This window comes from Falco cherrug, chromosome 10 (genome assembly GCF_023634085.1).
Source record: "Falco cherrug isolate bFalChe1 chromosome 10, bFalChe1.pri, whole genome shotgun sequence".
Lineage (NCBI taxonomy): Eukaryota > Metazoa > Chordata > Aves > Falconiformes > Falconidae > Falco > Falco cherrug.
In genome coordinates this window covers 6,072,426-6,095,933 of record NC_073706.1, presented here as the reverse complement: position 1 = coordinate 6,095,933, position 23,508 = coordinate 6,072,426, and the positions used below count along the sequence as shown (strand labels likewise).

General features: G+C 54.6%; 2 protein-coding genes across 4 annotated transcripts; both read left to right on the top strand.

Moving 5' to 3' along the window:
• Positions 1-8,696: 8,696 nt before the first annotated feature.
• Positions 8,697-14,416, top strand: CCN5 (cellular communication network factor 5). 3 transcript variants are annotated; one of them, XM_055722356.1, is made up of 5 exons: positions 8,697-8,858; positions 11,223-11,439; positions 12,061-12,312; positions 12,501-12,694; positions 13,642-14,416. In XM_055722356.1, the coding sequence occupies exons 1-5, from the start codon at positions 8,799-8,801 to the stop codon at positions 13,648-13,650; spliced, it is 732 nt and encodes a 243-aa protein (XP_055578331.1). In that variant the 5' UTR covers positions 8,697-8,798; the 3' UTR covers positions 13,651-14,416. The 3 variants fall into 3 exon arrangements, with proteins under 3 accessions (XP_055578331.1, XP_055578330.1, XP_027660983.2); XM_055722355.1 differs by having other exon boundaries at positions 8,698-8,858; positions 13,629-14,416; XM_027805182.2 differs by having other exon boundaries at positions 8,700-8,858; positions 13,220-14,416.
• A 4,208-nt stretch (positions 14,417-18,624) lies between these two features.
• Positions 18,625-19,969, top strand: LOC102054915 (P2Y purinoceptor 1-like). Its single transcript, XM_005439031.4, has one exon. It carries the CDS (start codon positions 18,625-18,627, stop codon positions 19,678-19,680), a length of 1,056 nt encoding a protein of 351 aa, XP_005439088.3. The 3' UTR covers positions 19,681-19,969.
• Positions 19,970-23,508: the final 3,539 nt, after the last annotated feature.

Genomic DNA, 23,508 nt, shown 5'->3' with positions numbered 1-23,508 from the left:
ATCCCTCCTGTGCAGGCTGACACCACACTCGGCACAGTTCAGGCTGAGCCACCATGAGGTCTGAGGACATTGTCCCCTCCAGCTCTGTCCTTGTGGTCCTGCAGGTCCCCAGCCCTACTCCCCCCGTGCCCACACAGAGCCCTTGCCCAGGCTGTGCTGGGTGCCAGCCCACCAGATCCTCCCCATGCCGTGGGGGCCAGCAGAAGCCCTTGCCTGGCTGTAAAGGGCCAGCCTTGGCTCTTGCTTTGTGGTCAGAGCACAACAGAAACTCAGCCAAGCAAGCTGGTTGCTTTTAATTAGACTCAGGACCTGCGTGAGGCAGCCACTTCCCTGTTCCTTCGCAGGGGATTCTCATTTAGGGGCCACCGGTTTGCAATTAACAAGTTGCGGCTTTCCCAGCTCCCACGACAGCAGGTCACCCTGCCCCGTGGGCAGCCTGACAGCCGCCCAGCCAAACACCTTTTACAAATCATTCTGCATAGTTTGCATTCTCGGCCGGTTTATGAGCATTTTTGCTCCTCATATTGATCAGGACTGGAGCCGAAGTAATTACATTAATCAGAAATAACTTCCCCTGATTTTGAGTCATATTTGAGCTGGTTCCCACCTCTTCTGCTCGCCCCTCGACACAGGCAGCTCCTTTTGCTCTCTGGTACATACTTTCCAGGCGACATCGTTGCTTTCATAACCATAGAGAGACCGAGAAGTTTGTTTTTCTCAACTGGGTCCCACACACACACTAAAGGTTTCAGCCGTATCTTTTTTGACTTGCCTGGGGATGTGGACAAGAGGAGGTGGTGTATGTGAAGTGCATGGTTGGGAGATGTCTCCAGATGTCTCAGGCTTTGGGAGGGGGCATAGGGGAGGGCTGGGGTCCTGCGATCCCTCTGCATATGGAGGCATCACTGGCCTCAGCCTTTGTAGTCTTGCTCAGGAGATGGAGAGCAAGCCCAGCCCTCACTTTATTTGCTGGGGCAGGGGTAGGAGCTTTTGGTGTGAGCCTTGGTGAATAGCAGCAGGTCCCCTTGCCAGCTGGTGGTGACCAGTCATTTGGGTTTTTTAAGTGCTGGATGTGAGCAAAGCACTGGTTCAAGACAGGTGAACTGGCAGCTCTTCAGCTCTCCCCAGCCCAGCCGACCACACTGAGCCCCGCTAACGTGCCCAGTGCCTAAGCTGGAAGCCCCTTCCCTGCACAAGCCAAACTCCTTCCAACCAACAAGGATGCTGAGAAGTTTCTGCTGCACAAGGTCTTAGGGAAGGTCCTGGCAACAACCAGGAATTTGCAAGGAAGATGTGCAGAGCATCCACTAGAGATGTGCTAGCCCAGAAGGTCTATCTTTGTCCCAGGTCACTGTCCCCTCCCTGGCACCATCCTGTCCCAACAACATCACCCTCCCTTCCCTGCACACAGTCCTGGCACCGTGGATCCACCAGCACCGGCACCCTGTGCTGCTCTGGCTCACAGTGCTCCTGCTGATGGCGAGCCAAGGGCAGCCCTGAGGATGTGAAGGGCTGTGACATTTGGGAACAGACAAAACCCGAGTCATCCAAACCTCTTCCAGCACCACCCACTTCCCAGGCACAACACTAGCTGCTGCATGGGTGCAGCACTTGCGTCTTCAAAGGTCTTCCCAGAATCACAGGAAACAGGACTGGAAGGAGGCATAGACATCACCTCACCTATACATATATATATATAGAGAGAGAGATAAAGCAGAGCTGGCTGCAATTACAAGGTGAGTTTGGAGAGACCTAAAAGCATCCCTGGTGGTACCTCAGTGCATGCCTCAGTTTGCAGCCTATTTGATGCTGTAAGGGACATGGCAGCTGCTGGAGAACACATAGCACACTTGAGCAAGACAAGAGCTGGAGGAAAAACACTGTTTTAGCCTGAAACCACAAGAAAAATAGAGATAGTAAAAAAGAATGAGCAATTTGATCAGGAAACATGAGTTAGCCGTGCAGTTCCATGGAAAATACCAAAGGCCTGTCATTAACCACCCAAGGTCAGGATCTGGGGTTTATATCTTGTCTGAAAGACAAAAATTCTAGTGAGATATTTTAGAAGTTTATGTTTGACGATGTTTTATACCAAAAATAAACTCCCAGGGGATCATAATGTTTGATACGTGATGATTTCTGACACTGTTTTCCAAATAATAATGGAAAGATTCATTTGGCTGAAGTTTCCAGGCTTTGTTTTACAAAATTCTTATTCTTTGGGTTATCTGAATGTTTAACTTAGGGGGACAATTATGAATTGCTCTCGTCTGGACTGTAGCACAAAAAAGAAAATCACATAGAACTAACTACTGCCCAGGGTTTGGTATGTCTATTAAGAAAAAGCATTGTCCTTTCACAACAGCTGATACAAGGCTGGGCTGTACTAATGAGAAGCCCCTCAGTCTGAACGATGAGATCCTGCTATAATTTTGGCTAAGCAAGCCCTTTCTTGGTTGTGATGGTCCATTTGCTCCCCGTGTAATCACTCAGCTCCTTCCTCTTGGCAATGTCAAGACTTTGAGACCAGAAGCAGCACCGAGTGCCATTTATCAGTGCTTCTTTCCAAAGAAACCTACTAAAAAATGCCTGGAAAATGGTGAAGGATCAAGTGTCTCCAGCACACACCACTCCATCCGAAAGACCCTTTCTCCTTTGGCGAGGGAAATGCCCAGCTGTTGCTCACTCCCTTGCTGGCCTTGCCACGGTGGCTGGGAGCTTGGAGGGGTCAGTTGGTCCCAGATGAAGCCGAGGTTTTCTGATGTAGTTGCCTGACCATCAGAAACTGGACGACAGCCCTGAATTCTTTTCTCACAAGTCACTTGGACAGGCACCAGATGGTAAATACTTTCAGCCTCTGCTAGCCCGTGTCTGGGGTGGAAGCAGTGACCTCAAGGTAAAAGATTGCCTGGCCCATCCCTCGTCCCTCGGGGTGGCCAGTCCTCCCAGCCCAGCTCCACTCTCCAGTTAAGGTGTGAGAACCAGGGGGAATAAAAATGGCCAGACAGGGATGGAAATGGCCATCACCACCTCTCTCAGCTCTTGCTGTTTGAAACTGGAGCTGGATTCATTCTGGGTAGGAAACAACTTTCCCATCCTGCCAAAAACAAAGGTATTTCAAAGTTTCCCAAAGCCGGGGTGTTTCCAGAAGTCTCATGAAAAACAGCCGACAGCCACCCCAAAGTGTCCAACAGCTACGGGAGACCTGAGATGTCTCCTTTTCATCTCAGGGCTCTTGGCCTTTCCAAGCTGGGTGTCTTTCCAGCTTTCCTACCAGTGCTGCCCACCCTCCATGGACAGCCCTGCTCCCCTGCAGTGGGCAGCCAAGCCAGGAGTGCCCAGAAGCAAAGGGAACATCCTCCTCACCAAGGTATGGAGTTGGGCTCGCCCTAGACCCACGATTTCACTGTTGATGACCCAGGACCGCCCAGGTGCTCCCAGGCAAAGATACACGTCTAGACCCTGATCTGACTCCAGCCAGCTCTAGGGACGGTGTTCCACACACAGCGTAAAGAAGGAGAGAGTCTCAAGCAAATGAAAGGGATGGAGGGAGAATACGGCCTATATCCATCACAGCTGGATGCAATTTCAGCTGAGCGGGGTGCACACATGAGAACTTTGCTGTGGTGTTCATGGTGGCACGTTAAATGGCACAGACACGAAAAAACCCAGCTGTCTAAAATGTAAATTCACTGGGTCCATTCCTTCATTTCTATAGAAACAGCAGAGCCTGCCAGTAGCTAACTCAAAGGAGATGTATCCAGATCCTTGTATCAAGTACTTTCTTGCACAACTGACCACAAAAAATAAAAAAAATATCACAACCCCCAAAAAAACTGACAAGAATACCATGGAAACTGTGGAGCACAGCATATGGACTTAATTAGTAGCTATGAGATCACACGTATGGTACAGAACACATATGGGGCATGTGCTCCAGAGGGGAAGGGTTATGGCTGAGTATTTATAACACAAACTGCTAACGTGCTGCTCTCACGTGGTTTGCAAATCAAAACCTGTGCAAGGGCTGTATTGCTCTGCCAGGCTCTGCCTGCAGCCCCTGCACTGCTGGCACTGGGGATGGAGAGCCAGCAGAAGCGAAGCTCAAGCCCACTTCCCCCATGGAAAAGCCTCCTCAGGACGGCAAGAGTCACAGTAGGCTTTGTGGGTACCCCTCCGGCCAGCTCCTCTGAGCACCCCCAAAGTCCAATGAGGTACTGCCTGGGATGGCCAACACCTCCTGAAGTATGGGCAGCTGCACAGGGTGGTGGGTTTGGCCCCTGCCTGGCTGCTTGACTCACTGCTGCAGCTCTTTGTCACTGCCTGAGCTCCGCTGGCTTCCTGGTGACATCGTACCATCCCAGTGATGTCACCTTACTGCAGTAACATCTCAGTGACATCAGGCATGTGGGGCAAGCAATATCCCCTTTTGTCCCTAGCTGAGGGACATAAAGAAAGGGTCCCCATCCCAAAGAGCTGAACCCGTACCCAGGGAAGGGCAGGCAAAGGGTAACCCCCTGGGCAGCCCTAAGCCCCCCCAGGGGTGCCCTGCTGCCCCCCAAGGCCCCACACATGGGGCTGTTGGCTGCTCCCAGAGCTGCTCGCTCAGGGCGATGAGAGGTTTTTATTTCCCTTACCAGCACTGTCACCTGATTGCTAACTGGGAAATAAAGTCACACCCATTAATCAGGAGTCCCTAATAAACACCAGCCTGCAATAAGTAATTGAAGTGCCCGTCCTGTGGCAAGGCTGGATCAGCACTTTGGCTGTTCCGGAGCCGTTGCTGACCGAGGCACAGCAGCCACCCCCGGGACACCTGGCTGGCCTGCGGCATTGGAAATGCAGCGGCTCGTGGGAGGGCACGGCTCCGGGCAGCGGAGGAGAAAGCGGCAGCGTGAGATCATAGAACCATCGAATCGGTGAGGTTGGCAAAGACCTTTGAGATCATTGAGCCCAGCCGTTAAGCTAGCACTGCCAAGCCCATCACTAAATCATGTCCCCAAGTGCTATATCTATACGACTTTCAAACATCTCCAGGGATGGTGACTCCACCGCTTCCCTGGGCAGTCTGTTCCAATACTTGACCACCCTTTCCATGAAGGCATTTTTCCTAATATCCAATCTAAACCTCTTCTGGCATAGCTTGAGGCCCTTTTGTCTTGTCCTGCTGCTTGTTATCTGGGAGAAGAGACCGACCCCCCCCTGCCTACAGCCCCTTTCAGGTGATTGCAGGGAGCAATAAGGTTCCCCCTGAGCCTCCTCCTCTCCAGGCTGAACACCCCCAGTTCCCCCAGCCGCCCCCCATCAGACTGGTGCCCCGGCCCCTTCCCCAGCCCCGTTCCCATCTCTGGACACGCTCCAGCCCCTCCACGTCCCTCCCGCAGCGAGGGGCCCAGAGCCGGACACGGGACTCGCAGTGCAGCCTCACCAGTGCCGAGCACAGCGGGACGATCGCCGCCCTGGTCCTGCTGGCCACACTGCTGGGGACACCAGCCAGGCTGCTGTTGGCCTCTTGGCCACCTGGGCACACTGGGGGCTCCTGCCCAGCCGCTGCCGCCCAGCCCCCCCAGCCCTTTCCCGCCGGGCAGTTCCCAGCCCCCTGCCCCAGCCTGCAGCTGCTGGGGGCTGGTGTGACCCCCGGGCAGGGCCCGGCACTGACCCCGCTGAACCTCACACCAGTGGCCTCGGCCCCTCGGCCCGGCTGCCCAGCCCCCCCGCAGAGCCCCCCACCCCCCAGCAGGCCAGCGCTCCCCCCCAGCTTGGTGGTGTCTGCAAACTGACTGGGGGTGCACTTGATCCCCTCGTCCAGATCATCCGTAAAGACATTGAACAGGGCTGGCCCCAGCGCTGAGCCCCGGGGAACATCGCTGGTGCCCAGCACCAGCAGGATGAGACTCCATCCCACACCACGCTTTGGGCTCAGCCGCCCAGCCAGGGCCTCACCCAGCGCGGAGCATCCCCATCCCAGCCATGAGCAGCCGGGTTCTCCAGGAGATGCTGTGGGAGACAGTATCCAAAAGCTTTACTAAAGTCTAGGTAGACACCAGCCACAGCCTTTCCCTCATCCACTAGGCAGGTCTCCTTGTCATAGAAGGAGATTAGGTTCGTCAGGCAGGACCTGCCTTTTATAACCCCACTCTGGCTGGGCCTGACCCCCGGTTGTCCTGCACATGCCACGTGATGGCACCCAGGGTGATCAGCTCCATAACCTTCCCCAGCACCGAGGTTGGGCTGACAGGGCTGTAGTTCCCTGGATCCTCCTTCCAGCCCTTCTTGTAGATGGGCATCACACCTGCTACCTTCCCGTCAGTTGGGACCTCCCCGGTTAGCCAGGACTGGTGACAAATGATGGAGGTTGGCTCGGTGAGCGCTGCCGCCAGCTCCCTCCGTGCCCTCGGGTGGATCCCATCCGGCCCCAGAGACCCGTGTGTGTCTGAGTGGTGTAGCAGGTCGCTGACCATTTCCCCTTGGGTTATGGGGGCTTCATTCTGCTCCTCATCCCCGCCTTCCAGCTCAGGGGCCAAGTACCTGGAGAACAACCGGTCTTGCTATTAAAGACTGAGGCAAAGGAGGCATTAAGTACTGTAGCCTTTTCCTCACCCTTTGTCCCTGTGTTTCCCTATCCAATAAAGGTCGGAGAATCTCCTTAGCCCTCCTTTTGTTGCTAATGTATCCATATATCCATATATTTTCTATAGAGACATAAACCACCTGTGCACCATACTGAAGTGCTCTGCTGTGGATTGTGCCCCAGAGATGTGGCTCCAGCCTTCAGTATCAAACCTTCTGGCTTGTGAGCACCTGTCAGTGGGGCCTGGACCTCCCTGCTAGTGAGGACAGAGAGATGCGGGGTCCTCACGCCTCCCTGCAATAGGCAGGGCTGCCAGTGCGAATCCCTGGACCTCTGGGCATGGCTCTGATGTTGCAGGGAGCTGGGGCTCCCGCGTGAGAAGCAGAGAGTCCAGCGCCAGGATCAGTGACAGCAGCCTTTGGAAAGTGGCCTGGTATTTCCACAAGCTGCCATGACCTCATTAACAGGCTGATTGCAGCTAACGAAGCAAAACCAAAGCAGAGAATCAGGGTGGTAACAGGAGAGCTCGGGCTGTGCGCTCCTCCCTGCGGGCTCTGCCCTCCCTGCTCCGTGCCCGGGCTTCCAGGCCATGGCGAGTGGTGGAGCTGGGGTTGGGATTGCTGCTCAGGTGACTGAAGACCTGTTTTGTGAAAGCAAAAGCAAAAAGAAGGGGGAAAAGCCTGGAGGGGGGTATGGGCCATCACTCCTACTTGTAGAATTTTGATGCTCTGCTTAAATGGCACCCAGCCCCTCCTGCCTGTTTGCCAACATTTATCATAATATATGTTGTATATATGTATATGTTAATAATCATATCATGGCTATGTTTGTAATAATAGTATAATTAATAAATAGCAAAGTATATGTTAATAATAATATATGTTAATATGTTATATATAGTGGCAGTTCTCGTCATGCCTGCAAGGTACGGAGAGTCTGTGTGCAGCTACCAGGGTCTGGCCCCCAGCCCATGTCCTGCAGGTAAGGGGGGTGCAGGAGGGGAGCCAGGGAGAGCTGCAGGGCATCCCACATCCTTACGTGATCTCAGGCCTTTCCTTCGACCTCTGGACTTATAAATTCCCCCTCTTACATCTTGTGATAAGATCTGGGGGATGGGAATGTGGACAAGGGCCTCAGTTTCCTGAGATGTTTCGTTTTCAATTTCCTAAACACCAGCCTTCTGCCCCCAGAAACAGTGATTGAGAGGAAAGCTTGCACAGGGCAGACTGAGAAGTGCTAAAGCACTAGGAGGCAACCGCTGAGCACCCACTTTTCCTCCCCAGACTTGGATTGTAGATTCTCATGATTGCTTAAGACAGTCATAATTTTGGGGGAGCTGAATTTGTGTTTACAAGGCTTAAAATCAGCAGGGCCAGACTGCAGCTTTCCCTGCATCATGTACCCGGGGCAATGCAACACAATGTGCATCCAGCCCCCCTTGCCCCAGCAGCCTCCCTGGGTGCTGTGGCAGCAGCACCACCCCAGCAAATCCCCTTCGGCACAGAGAGGGAAGCACACCTCTGCTGCCTGGAGATCTTGCCTGGCAAACTGCTGCAGCCTCAGCTGCTGGCAGTCAAAAGCAAGTCATACACGGTCCCCAGCGATGGAGGGACAGGATCCTGCCCTTGGCTTCAGGGCTCTGTACAGCGTGGGCATCCACCCCTCTCCCACAGCCTGCCAGGCGCTGGGCTCACTGTAAAACACAGGGGTGCATGCCCTGTTCCTGCTTCGTCTGGCAATGCCCCCGGGTAGCAGCACAGACAGCCCTGCCAAACCCTTCAAAACCCAGGAGGAAGATACCAACTCTGTCTGGGCAGACCTTGATCAGTAGGCAGAGGCATGGACCTACCCTCCTGGTTGGGGCTAGCAGCAAGGAGCCACTTCACCCCACCAGCCTGGGTCCCAGCCCCTCTCCTGTGCTCCTCAGGGAGAGCGTCCCTTCCCTTCGCTCGCTGCCTCGGTGGACAGCACATTCTCACCTTGAGGGGACTGGAAATGGCAGCTGGAATGCGGGCTGGAAAAAAAAAAAGAAAGAAAAAAAAAAAAAAGAAAATCTTGAGGCTTATCCAAACCTACTCATGTTTATATTGGAGCCTGTGAGTGACATCAGAGCAGGGAGAGTATAAACACCAGCAGGACCTATCCCGAGCTTTAAAACCTGCAAACTCTCCTCTGCCTTCAAACTGCCCGGGGGATGATGTGCTGAAGTGGCAGAGTGGAGAGCAGCATGAGGCTCCAGCTAGAGAAGCAGCTCCTCTTCCTCTCCCTCCTCTGCATCCTCACCAAGGTAAGGGAGACGGGACCCTGGGGCAGCTTTAGCCTTACTCGGGGAAGCACCTGGATCTTGCAAAGTGGGATGCAGGGAGGACTGGGGTGTTACGAGCCCAGTAGCTAACGCTGGCTGGCAGACAGGCTGTATTTCTGCAGTCGCACGGGGGCAGAGCTATGCTTGGGAGAGTTATTTGCGATTAAGCAGTGGGGCCTTAACGTTCCTGGGCCAAAGACGTTCGCTGGTGCAAGTCCACAGAGCAGAGAGGAATGAGAGCAATGTGCTCTGTTTGCTTGCCCCGTCCCTGCAGCCCTCCCAGGGCGGTGGCATGCTCCCTGCGAGTGAGCGAGCAGCTCGGTGGTAGCAGCTCCTGCAGGCTCCTTTGTCCCTGCCCAGGCTCCCCAGCCTCTGCGTTACTCAGCTCTCCCTGGGTTGCTCAAGCAAAGCTGATGCCTCTGACAGAATTTGGGTTGTAGTGATTTTATTATTTTTTTTCTCTTGGACTCTGTGTGAAGATAGTTGCCTGTGTAGAGAACAGGAAAGTTGAAAAGTTTGGGGTATCTCAGCTCCAAGTTCTAATTTCTGCTTGAAACTCAAAGCAGACCTTCTGCAAGCAGGGACATCGTGGCAGCATCGTGCATATTTGACTCCTTTCCCAGACAGTTAAGATCTCTGACAGAAGCCACATTGTCATCTAAAGACAAGTTAATTAGAAAGAGCAGGGGAAAATGGGTTAACGGCTTGTTTAGTCTTTCTAAAACATTGATTTGTAATAGCAGCCTCCTGAAAGATGAAAAATGCCCTTGGCTGCCTGGGTAAGCTGTGATGGAGAAATGATTCCTGCTCCAGGCACTGATGAGTGCCTGGAGAATCACCAAGAGCCCTCGTGCCTCCAGCCCAAACCTGGCCACCACAGCCAGTCCTTCAGTCCCTGCCACCACCCCCTCTGGTTTCTGCCACACTAATAATGCTGCTCATTGATAGAACTAAAACAAGACCCAGATTGCCCAGCCCATTTTGCATATATTTTATCTTCAGTTGCTGGCACTAGTATTTCTACCGCCCCATAAAAAACATCTGAACTGCTGTGAATGGGGAACAGATAGCACACCAGTACCTACCATCTCTGTCTAACTGGTCATGTCAGACCTGATGCTATTGGGAGAAAGTAAAGGAGAAAGAAAACCGTTGTCTAAAATCCATGTGGTCCAGCTGAACCCATCGATCTCTTGGCAGTCTCAGCAGTATTTGGACCAGCACAGGGATGCATTCTTTGATTGCGTGTTTGCTGAACTGCTGCCTGCGCTGCACTTGCTGGCCACGCAGCAAGCAAAGCGTGTGTGGTACTGAGCAGCAGGGCTGCCGCAGGGCAGCTCAGAGCTTCTGTGTGGGGCTCACACACAGTCAGGCCAGGACTGGCAAAGAATTCACTTTCAAACTGCAGAGCTAACTCACTTGGCTTCAGGCTCTATATGTAACAGCCCTGTCAGATACGACATGATGGGAGCACAAGTGCTGCCTGCAAAAGCTGTCTGTGCCAGGGTAATTGTGCAAGCAGAATGAGCCGTGGCTATAAACACCTACCTGCCTGGGTGAACTCCTGCAGGCACATCCCTGGCAAACAATCGGCTGAGCAGGCAAACGACTGCAGTGCACAGCCCTGCCGAAGCAATTGCTCAGTCTAGCTAGGAGGGGAAATGCAGCTCCCAGCCCTCGAAAAAGTGCCTATCTCAGGGCTCCTCGCCCAGTGGCCAGGCCAGGCAGAGGATGCTGCAGCCAGGGCCAGGCAGAGGATGCTGCAGCCAGGCCAGGCAGAGGAGGCAGCTGGACCAGGAAGGAAAGCAGTGAGGTTCGCTTGGCTTCAGCTCCCCCACAGCCGCTGCAATGCCCTGTTTCTTGGCTGTTAAGTCTGTTGGGAGTGGAGTGCTGTGCCCTCACCATGTGCATTCAGTCCCTGCAAAGCCACGTCTCCAGCTGGGTGCAGCCCGCTGCCTCGGGGGCAGGCATGGGGGTGGCTGCTTTCCCTCCCTTTAAGGGGACTGCCAGCCCCTTAAATCACCACCACTGCATGGGGCATTCCCCTTGTAGTTCTGTTCTCCCCTGTGTATTCAAAGCAGTGGTGCATTTAAGTCCCCATCCTGCACGGTGCTGAGCATCCCTGATTCTCCCTGGTTTTCAATAGGTGCCCATCCACACTGTACCCTAAGGGGACAGTAGCTTTCCAGGCTGCTTTGCCGTATTCCCATGGATTCGCAGAGCCTCCCTCCGCCGAAAATCTGCCCCCATGACTGAGAGAAGGTTACCTGGCTGTCCCAAGTGAAACAGCAGCCGTTAGCCAAAATCACAACCTGTATGGAACCAGCAATGGCTTTGCCTCCACAGGTGTGTGCCCAGCTGTGCCGGAGACCATGCTACTGCCCCTGGGTGCCACCCCGCTGCCCCCGTGGGTCCCCCCTGGTCCTGGATGGCTGTGGCTGCTGTAAGATCTGCGCCCGGCGCCTGGGAGAGCCCTGCGATTTCCTCCACATCTGCGACCAGAGCCAGGGCCTCGTCTGTGACTACAGTGCGGTGCCCGCGGGGACAGGAGCCACCTGCAACTGTGAGCACAGGGGGTGCCCTCTCCCCCCAGGGATCACCCCGTGCTCCCAGCCCATCGTGCACCCCAGCTCCAGCCGTGGCCCTGGCCAGCTCCAGGCATCCCATGGCATTTTCAGGGAAGAGGTTAAGGTCAGGAAAGCAGCTGTACTGAGGATGATGCTGGCAGCTTGGGCATGGGGCTGTGCTGCAGGTCCCACCAGCTCTCGTGCTGTTTACCATCTGGGGATGCAAGGTGGTTTGAGCAGGGATGGATGCGGGGGTCCCAGGAATGCTGCAGTCACCCTGCCAGGGATGGAGCCTGGGAGTCCTGCAGAGCAATTCCAGGTGCATTTTTTCTAGCCTGAAAACTCTGAAAGGCAGGGTCACAGCCAAAGGGCAGTGGGTTTCTCACCTGCCGGTGAGCTGCTGCTTTGAAAAAACAGAGAGAGGAGGAGGCAGGGAAGGGGAGGAGGTTCGGCAACGCACCTGCAAATCATGTCTGCCCCACTTCTGTCAGTCACTTCTGTGGCCCCCCAGTTCAGTCCCTTTATGCCAGCCCCACATTTCCCCCCAGCAGTCCCCTCTGCCATCCACATTTCTCTGTCACTTTGTCCCTAATGGATTCCCTGGCTGTCACTTGCAGTTGAAGATGGTGAGGAGGGCTGCGAGGTGAATGGCCGGGTCTATCGAGATGGGGAGGTTTTCCAGCCCAGCTGCAAACTCCAGTGCCGCTGCCTGGATGGGGGCTTCACCTGCATCCCGCTCTGCCAGGAGGATGTGCGGCTGCCCACCCCGGACTGCCCCTACCCACGGCGCGTAGAGGTCCCAGGGAAGTGCTGCCCTGAGTGGATTTGTGAAGCCCGGGACCAGTACCTCCTCCGAGATGCTGGGGCAGGTAAGATGCAGGACGTGCCAGTGAAGGGATGCCCGCGCAGGTCTCTGGGGATGGTCCCTTCACCCCAGACTATGAACATCAACAGGAGACACCTTGCTACACGTTTCTCTGCCACGCAGGGCTACACTTTCAGGGCACATTGTACCTGGCCCCAACCACCCTTTTTCCCCTCATCTCTTTTCATCTAGCCCCTGGGGCAGCATCCCCACCGCTGCTGTACCCCTGCCAGGAGTGGGGTACAGAGTGGAGTGCCTGCTCGGCCACCTGCGGCGTGGGCTTTTCGACCCGCATCTCCAACCAGAACCGTTACTGCAGGCTGGAGACTCAGAGGCGGCTCTGCATGGCCAGACCCTGCCCGGCTCTGCCGGCAGCATCCCTGGTGGTAAGTGAGGGCTTCGGTGAAGCTGGTGCCTCTGGCAACAGGTTTGCTTGTGAAAGGCAAATGCCAGCCAACATGAGCCAGGGGACCCTCGATGACCTGTGGGCACCCCATCACCTCTCCTCAGCCTTGAGCTGACCGTGTCTCAGGGACAGATAAACCACCTCCTGAAACTTCACTTGGAAAACAGATGATGGCAGGTGCAGACCTGAATTTTGGGGTCTCTGAATCCAAGAGTACTGTGGATCCCACATAACCCTGAGCCACAGGGGTGACCCTGCCCCTATGGCCAGAGGTGCACTTGCAGCTCCCACCTGGCTCCCTGGGTACACCTGAGAGGTGGCTCTGCCACCTTCAGCCAGCCTAGCACAGCCCCAGTGCGGACATGGTGCAAAAGCACCCTGTTCACACACACGCGGCGCGTTCTGGGGTCAGGCACCTGCACTGCCACATGCCCCTGCCCCCTAGATGTGGGGGACATGCCATCACCCTGCTCCATCTCCCCATCACTCTGTTTTACCTTTCCAGAGGGGAAAATGAGGTCGTTTGTAGCCATGCCCACCCCCATCGCATCCCAGAGCCAAGGCCTCGTCCCAGCAGAGTCTGGCACAAGCCCACGGCACTGTGGTTTTGGTGGAGATGGAGAATGTGTCCCTGAGGAAACTAGGGAAGAACTGATGGACTTTGGCTGCAAAGAAAGGTGGAAATAGAAAACAAGATCCCTGTGTCACCCAGCACCTGCCCCCTCTGTGCACCCCGCTGCTCCAGGCCGGGTTACTGGGCAGCATCCCCGAGTTTCTTAGGCTGAATGAAATGGGAAATGGGGAAACCCTTCCCTGAGCGTGAACTGACCCAAGAAACCAGGAATTGGTCCTTTCGCGGATCGGTGGGGCTTTTGGAGAGGTGATGCTGCTCCTCCACCGTGTCACGCACACAGCTCTGCTCTGCAGGGGCTGTGAAAGAGACTGTCTCCAGGCACCTGGAAGCCCAAATCCCCAGGGGGAACCCTGACACCCTGCCCTTCCAGGGAAGGAGCAGGTACATCGGGCTGCACACCACAAGTCACCATCACACCAGGCTGAGCAGCTTGACAGTGCACAAGCTCTGCCATCCCACGATATCCACTCCAGAGACCAGCAGCTGCTTCCTGGGCATGGGCAGAGGCATCCTCCTGATGGCAGCTCTAATTCACCTTCCCCGCATCCCTCCAGAATAAACACAAACCTTCCTGCTCCGCCTGGCCTCCTCCTCTCCAAAGCACTGGCGGTTTGGCAGGGCTTCGGCGAGCGAGGAGCTCAGACGCAGGAGACACCGCTCCACAGCACCAGACATACCGCCTGCCATCCAAGCACATACCCCACAAGCCAAGGCCAAAAGAAAAGCAGGAAAAAGAGAAAACAAATCGCAAAGATGAGTCGGGGCCTCTCCCGACGGGCTGGAGCTGCTCCAGCTATGCAAGAGTCGGCGCAGGAATGTTGCGAGCAGCTCTGCCTTGACTTTCTCACATGATCACGTCATTTCTCACAATCCTTCTGGGTGATTGAAAAATGAAACCCAAATGCCCTCTAACGGCCTCGCACAAGTGTGCAGAGGGAACGCGCATCCCATGGCAGGGCGAGAAGGGCAACTGGAAAGCAGCAGTGGTTTAGGTGACGTGTCCAGGCAAGATACAGACAGTTTAGATGTGTATTCGTGGAACTGAAAATAAAGATGTGCTCATCTAGGTGTGGAGCTTGTCTGAGCCTGTCTGTGCAGGGTAAGCCCGGCTCCGGTGAGCCCTCAGGAGCCCTGCTGCTCATGGCTAGCTTGGCTGCTGCAGGAGAGGTCTGACCCAGGATGGGGCAGCTTGGAAGCACCTCAATTCAGGCTGTTTAGGATAAGAAAATGAAAAGAAAAGAAAAAAAAAAGTGAATCAAAGCACTGAAAACATTATTACAGTATATTATACCCTAGATTAAATTCTGCCCCTTTGCTTCTACCCATCTGTAAGCTCCATCAGCTCTGCCAACGGGACCAGCCCTGGCCGTGGCAGTGCCTGGATCTCCACTTGCTGCTGGGGTGTGTGGGGGAGCACAGCATGGTGCTGGGCTGTGTTACCGCTGGCTCTGCAGCCCCAGGCACGCACCAGGCCATGCCTCTTCTCAGCCTCTCCAAAACCAAAGCCCAAATTCTCCCCCTGCAACTCATCCCTCCTCCCGCCAGCCCCACGCCTCCTCCAGACCCCAGACCAAGCTTTCCCTGGCATCACGCCACTGCTGTCACCAGCTGCCACGTGATCCCAACCCAGGCCAATGTGACACCAGGGCAGGTTTGGGGGTGCAGGGGCAAAAGGCTGAATGGCAGGGGGAGCTCCCCTCTCCTGCTGGGGGAAAGCCTCCCCACAAGCAGCAGGAGAGGCAGCAGGGCCAAGGCAGCTGCTCGCCCACTCCCTGGGCCCTTGCAAGTGTTGAAAATAAAATTGAAGTCAAGGATGCTTTTCAGTCACCTCTTGGGAATAATAAAAAAAAAAAATATCTCACTGCTTATGCAGTAAAATATGGCTTGCAAAGAGAATTTACTGTGATCATCTGGTGCTCTGCCCGAATACAAATCATTAATTCAGTTTGATACGGGGGACACAGTGAACCTCTGGCAGGCAGCAAACCAGAGAATGAACGTGGCCCCATCCGCAGCTTTTGTTTACTTTTTTCACCTCTGCAACGGCCATGCCAAAAAAACAGCTCATGTTGACTTTAAAACCACAGTGTTCCTTGATTGACATGCATAAGACTTGTTCTGTGTACTGAAAATCCTGTTTTTAAACCAGTTCTTTTTTGAGCATGTTGGGACACAGCCACCAGGGCCAGGTGAGCTGCTGGCAGGGAGCGCTGTCAGGACTCTCACCCCCTCCCAAATCCTGCCCAGCCACCTCTGGGTGATGGTAAAAATCAAAAGGTCACTTTTTAAGTGGCAACCTGTAATTCTCATCTCAAACAGAAATGACTCAACACACCTCTGCTATAATTTTCTTTTTTTTCCCTGCAAAATTACATTTCTCCCTGATTCACTAAGCAGAAAACATCTAAATAATGAATTAATGACTCCAAATAAATCAGAGTTATTTTTCCTTAAGAATACATGGAAATCAACTCCTGCAATTTGACTGCCAGTCTCTCAATATATGCTGTTCCCTCTATAGCCCTGCTACCCCGGAAGCATGTGGTTATTTGAGGATCACGTTTACTGCAGGTCCTGGTGCAGCAGGTCCTGGGCTTTGCCTGCTCTTGTGGGGCAGTAAATACTCTGCCATCCACAGGTGATTACAGTCACCTGTAAAGATCAAAAATCCAAACAGAAGACAACTCACCCCGTCCTCAAGGCACACTGCCACCTCTGAGAGCATAAATGGCACGTGGTGATTCAACAACCATATTCCCCAACAGTGGTGAGCAACAGATCACAGCTCATTTCCGTGCAAACAGATGCAGCAGCTGAAGGAGAAACTGTGTGCTGCTGCATGAGTAAACAAAGTGCATCAGAATTTTTTTCCCAAGCCATTCTCATGACTGATGATTTTTAAACGGTGGAGTTGGTGGAGAAAGGGCTGGATGAGCCTCTCATTAAAGCTAAATGTTTTCAGCTACCTCCTGAGCACAGGAATGCAGTTATCCATAAAAAAAAAAAAAAAAAAGTACATCAAAGTCCTTTTTTTGCTGTTGGTGAAGAGCCTTGAATTGGCTACAACTCAAGTTCCGTGTTTGCTACCTACAGGAGCTGTCCCAGCCCTGTGCTCTCACACTGCCCTGGGCTGGCAGCAGCATTGCCGCCCCATGCTGGAGCTGGGCACCAGAGGGGAGCATCCTGATACGGGATGCAAAGCTGGGTGGTAGCATCTCTACTGCGAGTGAAATCATGGGTCGAGGGAACGTCTTACACATGAGACAGGCGCGAGAGAACAGCAGTGCTGCTGTGTGTGTGCCTCCAACAGGTCCTGGGAGCAGGGGGTGTGGAGGGCACAGGGCTGCAGCCAGGGAACGGGTACTGCTCCCCGTACCCTGCCCTGCTCCTCTCTTCCCTTGGCAGGAGGCACCCAGCTCCAAGCCTTCATTCCAGGGACAGAGAAAGTTTTGCTTACACTGCTGAGAGCAGCTTGTGGCCCTTCCTGTGATTACAGCAGTCCTCCCAGCCAGCTGCTGTCTCTGCCTCAGTTTCCCAAACGGCAGATGTCCTGGGACAAAGGGGACTGCTCCTGGTTTGTTCCTCTCATCTCACTGCACTTCATAACTCAACCCCAGGCTGCAGGAGCAGCTGACATGCACGGAGTGAAGGGTGCAGGAGCAGGGCAGGATGGAGGACTGCTTTCCTGAGGGGTGAACACCCATGGACCCCCTCCTCTGTTGCTGTTGCTCATACAGAAGCACAGAGCCACCAGAGCCTCTGCAAACCTCAGAAAAGCCATATCCTTACTCCGTGGAAACAGCTTTTAAGCTTCATCTCTTGGGGCACAACCATAGTGGCTACATGTTATTACATAGGTGGAAATCACATGCAGCCTTTCCCATCGTTTATCTGCTCCAGCAAGCACATTTTGGGGTACCATATGTGTGTTCACTCACAACAAGCAGCTGCCACCACCCCACGTCATGACCTTCCCTACACTGTCCTCAAACCGCTGTGCCCAAGCGTGGTCCAGCAGAGATGCTGGGCTGCTCCCAAGGAGAGACAGGCAGTCGGGATGACTCAGGCAGGACTCACCCCCTTCCTTCCCTGCTGGCAGGTGAGATCCCAGCCTCTTCCCATCCCCTGCCCTGCGTCAAGTTCCAGGAAATCAGGTGGCCGCGGCCCTTCCCTGAAGCTGTTTTACCAAGGTCATTTCCTTATGGCTTGCCAGGGTAAACCTTCCCCCCTCTGACTGTTGTTTACTCCTGCACCTGGAGGTGAAGTTATTTCTGGCCGTGTTTACATGGCAGGACGTGTTCAGCAATGCAGATGGGGGGTGGCTTTCTTTGGGGGTCCTCTTTGGGGTCGCTGCTTTTAGCTCTTGCCCCACCCTCACAGTATCTGGCTTCTTCTGCGTGACATCCCCGGCGGCAGGGAAGGCGGCGGAGGAAGGTCACAGCCTGACACGCATCTCCTCCCTGCGTGGCTCCAAACGGCTCGGAGGAGGAGGAGGGAGAGGATTTTTGTACCTGGGGAGGGATACGGTGGGCAGCCAGAGCAGGTGGTTGCTTAGGGAAGGGGCAGCGTTCAGCAGGGAGCGGGGCAGCAGCCCGGCGTGCCCACGCCTGCCGGCACTGCCTGCGGCACCGCTGCTGCCCCACGGAAAGCTGCCGGCCTCGACCTTGCCCCACTGCCACCGGTGCACAACACGGTCCGGGCAGGCGGCCGGGAGAAAGGCCGTCAGGGGTGGAAGTGAGGGACGAGCTCACGGGACGCAGGCTTCCAGCCCCCGGTCTGCAAGGGTGGGAGGTTTCTCCTCACGCCGCATGGGACACACCGGGCTGAAAGCTTTGGCCCCCGCCATCAGACATCCCCCACCCGCTCCGAGGCAGAGCCTCCCTCCCCGCTCCCTCCCTCCCGCTCGCTCCAGGCACGCCGTGTCCGAAATAGCCGGGCCCCCGCGCGTCCCCGGTGCCCGCCTCGAAATATCTCAAGTGGGCTGGCAGCGGCCCCGGCAGCGGTGGAAGCCACCGGGGCTCTCCACTGAGGCGGCCATCGCCACAGCCTCCCCATGCTCCGGGGAGAGCCGGGTGCCCCCGACCCCCCTGCCAGGGCCCGTTGGGAGCGGAGAGGCAAGGGCAGCCGCAGGGAACGTGGCGCTGCCGGGGCTGGCTCTGGGCTCGGCGCTGCCCGTGCTGCCCTGCCTACGAGCCACAGGCACCGCTTCGCCGGGCACCGGCACCCTGAGCAGCGCCACGACCAGCGCCGTCCCGCGAAGCCCACTGCAGCCCACCATGGCCACGGAGTCTCTCACCCCGTGGCCCGGCAATGACAGCAGGACCCTGTGCCCTGTGGATGTCACCTTCGCCCAGCGCTTCTTGCCTGCCGTCTACCTGGTGGTGATCCCGCTGGGGCTGGCGGGGAACGGGCTGGGACTGTGGCACATGTGCACCGGCCCCCAGCAGCGTGCCCGCCATCCCCTGGGCTTGCTGGTGGGCAACCTGGGTCTGGCTGACCTGCTGTACGTCAGCACGCTGCCCTTCCTCGTCAGCTACTACCTGCAGGGCAGAGTGTGGCTCTTTGGACCCGGCTGGTGCCGGATCACCCGGGGCCTCTTCCACCTCAACCTCTATGCCAGCATCGGCTTCCTCACCTGTATCAGCATCCACCGCTACCTGGGCATCGTGCACCCACTGAAGGCTCGGGGCAGGTGCCAGGGGGCAACTTCTTCAGCGTGGCTCAGCACGACGGTCTGGATGTGGGTCATTGCGCAGGTAGCTCCCGATTTCATCTTCAGCAAGATGGACGACATGGGGACACGGTGCCACGACACGACCGGGAACGAGAACCTGGGAGTTTACTTGCCATACACTGTGGCCATCACTGTGACTGGGTTTGTCATCCCATTCCTCATCATCATCGGATGTTACTGTCACGTGGTGGTGGTGCTCTGCAGGAATGACACCATGGACCTCAGCCTCAGGAGAAGAAGCATCAGACTGGTGATTCTTGTGATGGTCCTCTTCTCCATCTGCTTCCTTCCTTACCACGTCTTCAGAATCCTCAGCTTGTTGTCTCGAGGCTGGCAGCTGCAAGGGTCCTGCACACAGGCTTCAAAGCACATTTACGTTTCCTACCAGGTGACCCGGGGCCTGGCCAGCTTCAACAGTGCCCTCAACCCCCTGCTCTACGTGATGACCAGCAAAGACTGCATGTCATGTATGAGGACCATCCACCAAAGAGCCAGCCAGTCGCTGGGGTCCACCTTCAGGAGCAAAACCTCTTGCCAGGCAGATGAGAAGAAGATGAGCATCATTCTTCGTGAGGTGGAGGCTTCTGATGACCTCTGAGGTACCCAACACCCCCTCCAAAGGATGCACCACTTCTGTTTGCTCTTGGCCCCATCTTGGGAGCAGCCCCCCAGCCTTGATGCCTGTTTTACAGAGAGGTGGTGACTGCAGCATCACTGGCTCATCTCACACAGGGATAGACAGGACTGCTGGCATCAGAGCACATACTGGGACCAGGTTTTAGAGCAAAGCTACTCAACCCAACCATTTTGCCTACAGTAACTTGGAGATGGAAAGAGGTGAACATTGCGTTTCCTCCAGTCCTGAAGTATTTCTCAGTTCAGCCTCCGACACAGCAGTCTGAGCTGGTTAACATCCCCCTGGCTCCCCAGCCACTCATCGAGCTCTCAGTGAGTGAGGGATGGGGGTGAATGACGCCTTGCCCCCCCTGCTGCATCCCCTCTCCTCCACTGGACGTGGGTTTGAGACAGGATTCCCTCCTTCACCTGAAGAGAGGGCACTGGTAATTAACTACCTGCGTCACAGGACAGCTGAGAGGGTGAATCTTTGTGGGGCAGGGCAGGGGGGGAAGTGCTGTCATCAAAATATTAGGTTTTTAGATACATGACTAAGCTGTGCCAGTTCCTGGGTGACTGGGCTGCTTCAGGATCTGTGTTATTCTCTACTGCCCACCCCCCCTGCAAAAGAAAAAAAGAATTTTAGCATTACTCACTCTCTTTTGGAAGAGCATATAGCAGACAACAAATTGGTATTTTAAAGTTTCTGGAGGCTGTTGGTTGGGGGTGGGGGTTTTTGCAAGGCAAATGACTGTAGTGGCTTGAACCGCTGCTTTCAGCAGGCAGATCCCAGGAGAGTTTTGAAATCTTCAGGTGGGTGGCTGCATCTCAGTCTTGCATCCCGCCTTGAGAGGGGATTAGACGTGTCTAGCAGAAATTAGACGTGCAAAAAGAGAAGCACCACTGGTTTGAAGGCTTGTAAAGGCAAGGCTCACTGGTGAGGGCAGTCCTTCTGCTGTTGTTGGGGGGGGCATGTGGGGACCCCTTCTTCAGGGGGAACAGCAGCAACCAAGAGGCATTTCGTTTTTTGCTCTTGGTGCACCCCACCACGAACAGCTTGATGTTTTGGTCCTTGTGAAAGAAGCAATGTGACAGCAGATTTTGCAGCTCAGCTGAAGAAGTGAATTGTGAGTTAAAATCAGCCCATTCCAGGAAAGGGCCAACCCACAGATGCTGCGCTTTTTGGACCAAAGCCTGATATTTATCAAGGTCAACTGTTCCTCCTACAGACCCACCTTTGCTGCTGTGTGGAGGGAGCTGCAACTTGCTTTCAGATGGAGTTAATAGGTCTGAAGTGCAAATAAACACCTAATGCTTTCAGCCATGAGTCATCTGGCTTCTTTTAAAGCTTTAAAAGAACACAGGAGCCAGCTGGCCTGCGGGCTGGAGCAGGGGCCTGCCAGCCCCGGGGAGCAGTGACAAGTTTCCCAGGACTCTGCAGACAGGGAGCATGGCATACACTGAGGTAGGTCCCCAGAGTCTGCTCAGCACCAGGCAGGGTTGCCTGAAACTTTCAGCTCCCACCTCAACCAAAGGAAACACTAAGACAAAGCCTAAATTACAAGATGCTCTTCTGTCTCTGCAGTAGGGAAGATCTTTGGGGGATTGGGATCAGATATTGTCTCCTCCTTGCACACACTCCCCAGATCTGAGCTTCACCGGAGCTCTGAATTCTTCTCCTCTTTTCCTGAAAAAATATCCACACCTCCAAAAGCTGTCCGACTCTTCCATCTTCACACCTGGATCCCATCCAAGATGCTACAGCTCCCCACAGAACCAGCTTCAGCTGCCCACAGCCCACAGGAGCTACATCTCACTGTCACTGCACCCACTTTGTGCATGATTGATTGAAACAAAGCATCACCTGCATCCCAGGGAGGGAGCACTGTGTAACAAGTGCCAGCAAACTCTGCTCTCACCCCCTGCATCACTGTGCCCAACTCTGTCTTCTCCAGTGACCCCTCAAGTCATTGTTAATGATGATTTAAAGATCTGTATCCTGAGAAGCATCCCTAAGCCCTAGGGACAGTTGCAGCCACAAAATCCGTTCATTTTTCTCTGTCCTGCATCTGTCAAATCAGCAAAAGCCATTAAGGATCTGTGTGTCAGGCTGATGCCCCTGAGATACTAGGGGCTTGGCTTCTTTTTGTATCTCCTACTTTGCAGTTCCCTTGATTCTCAGACAATACTACTTCCTCCTGTGAGCTAAAGGACTAAGCTCCTTCCCTTTATTAGCTGTATGTGTAATTAAGGGCCAACCGCTGGCACATGAGCCTGTGTGGCCAGCTTTTGCAGCTGGCGATGGAGCAGCCAAGCAGTCCTCCTTCCTCCAGCCCTCCCTGTCAAGGGAGGCTCCTTCCCTTGCAAACAGCAGCCGCTGCTCTCTGTGGGACACTGCAGCTGCATGGTCACTGCTGGGGACCTGCCCAAAACATGTGGGCACTACTGACCCCTCAAAGCCTCCCCAGGGCTCCTTATCCCCTGGGACCAGAGGGGTGGGATTGTCCCTGGAGCAACCAGCACAGGCAGCTCTTGCTCTGTGCCAGTCCCTGCTTGTGGCATGGGGAGGGGAGGATGCGGCACATGTTTGGGAGGGGGTGAGGGGACAAGGAAGGTGGGGAGCTGCCATATCCCCCCTTCTCCTTCTCCTAGCAGCTCTGCCAGCCATTGGCAGGGCCGTGCATGAGCATTTGCTGCTGGCAGGTGGGGGTCAGTGCTCACCGGAGCTGCTGTGCCATGGTTGCATCCTGGACCAGGCATCAGCTTTACTTCCAGGCTGGCACAAGCACAGGGAGAAGACATGAGTGGGCTGCAGCGGCGCCTGGGTCAACACCCACCCACTCAGGGGCTGGCTTTGAGCAAGGCCCCTTCCCCTCTGCTGCAGAGACCTTCCAGAGCTGTCAGGTTCCTTTACATGGGATGCAAATCCTCATGGGAGATGGCTCGGTAGGAATTAAAATTCATTTCACCTCTTGCGAGCTCCTGGCTTACGATGAGGTGAATGTCCCTCTCTCCCTCCCTTGGCTATCTGTTGCCAGACTTGAAGATGCCTAAAATCAGGTGGGAGGAATCCCACCTGTACTGTCCACTTTCCCCACAGCCTTTCTGGCACACCGAAGCGGAGCAATGATCTTGTCTGAACAATCAGCCTGAAAGCAGGCTATTAACTCCTTTACCCAAATTAGACCCAACCAACAAACCAAACATGGTGGGAATTCTCCTGCTGACATTAATGGGATTGGGATCAAGCTTGGCAATTTGGCAGAACTTCTTGCTTCATTAAATAAAACCTTCTTGGTTGAGGATTTGTTGCAAACGCAGTCAGGATTCGTTACATTAAAGAGAACTTTTGAGCTGACAGCCCAGGGAAGCCATTCATGCAGAATTAACAGGCGTATGTACAGATGCACAGATGTACAGCCACTTTCTTTAAAATGCAAAACTGTTTTTCTTGGCATGCAAAACACGCTACAAAAAGAAAATGTAACTATCAGCAGCAGCTAAATGTATAGGAATTGACTCTGTTTAATTCTTTATTTCACTTTGCATGGATTTCTAAAAAGAGACTAAATGTTGTGTTTCCAAGGTCTTTGTGTTTCCAGAGGCACCCAGCAAAGCAAGGGAGCGAGAGGCTCCCCTGTGCAAGCAGTGGGGAGCGGGAGTGAGCAATGAGTGCCACAGGAGCCGCAAAGACTCCTTGATTTCAGCAAAATGATTGCCAGGTGCTGTTTAACAGCTGCTGGCTGCAGAGGTACCAGGCATTAGCCTGCTGGAGTAGGAGGACTTGCCCCCACCGGTGAATAGAGAGTTC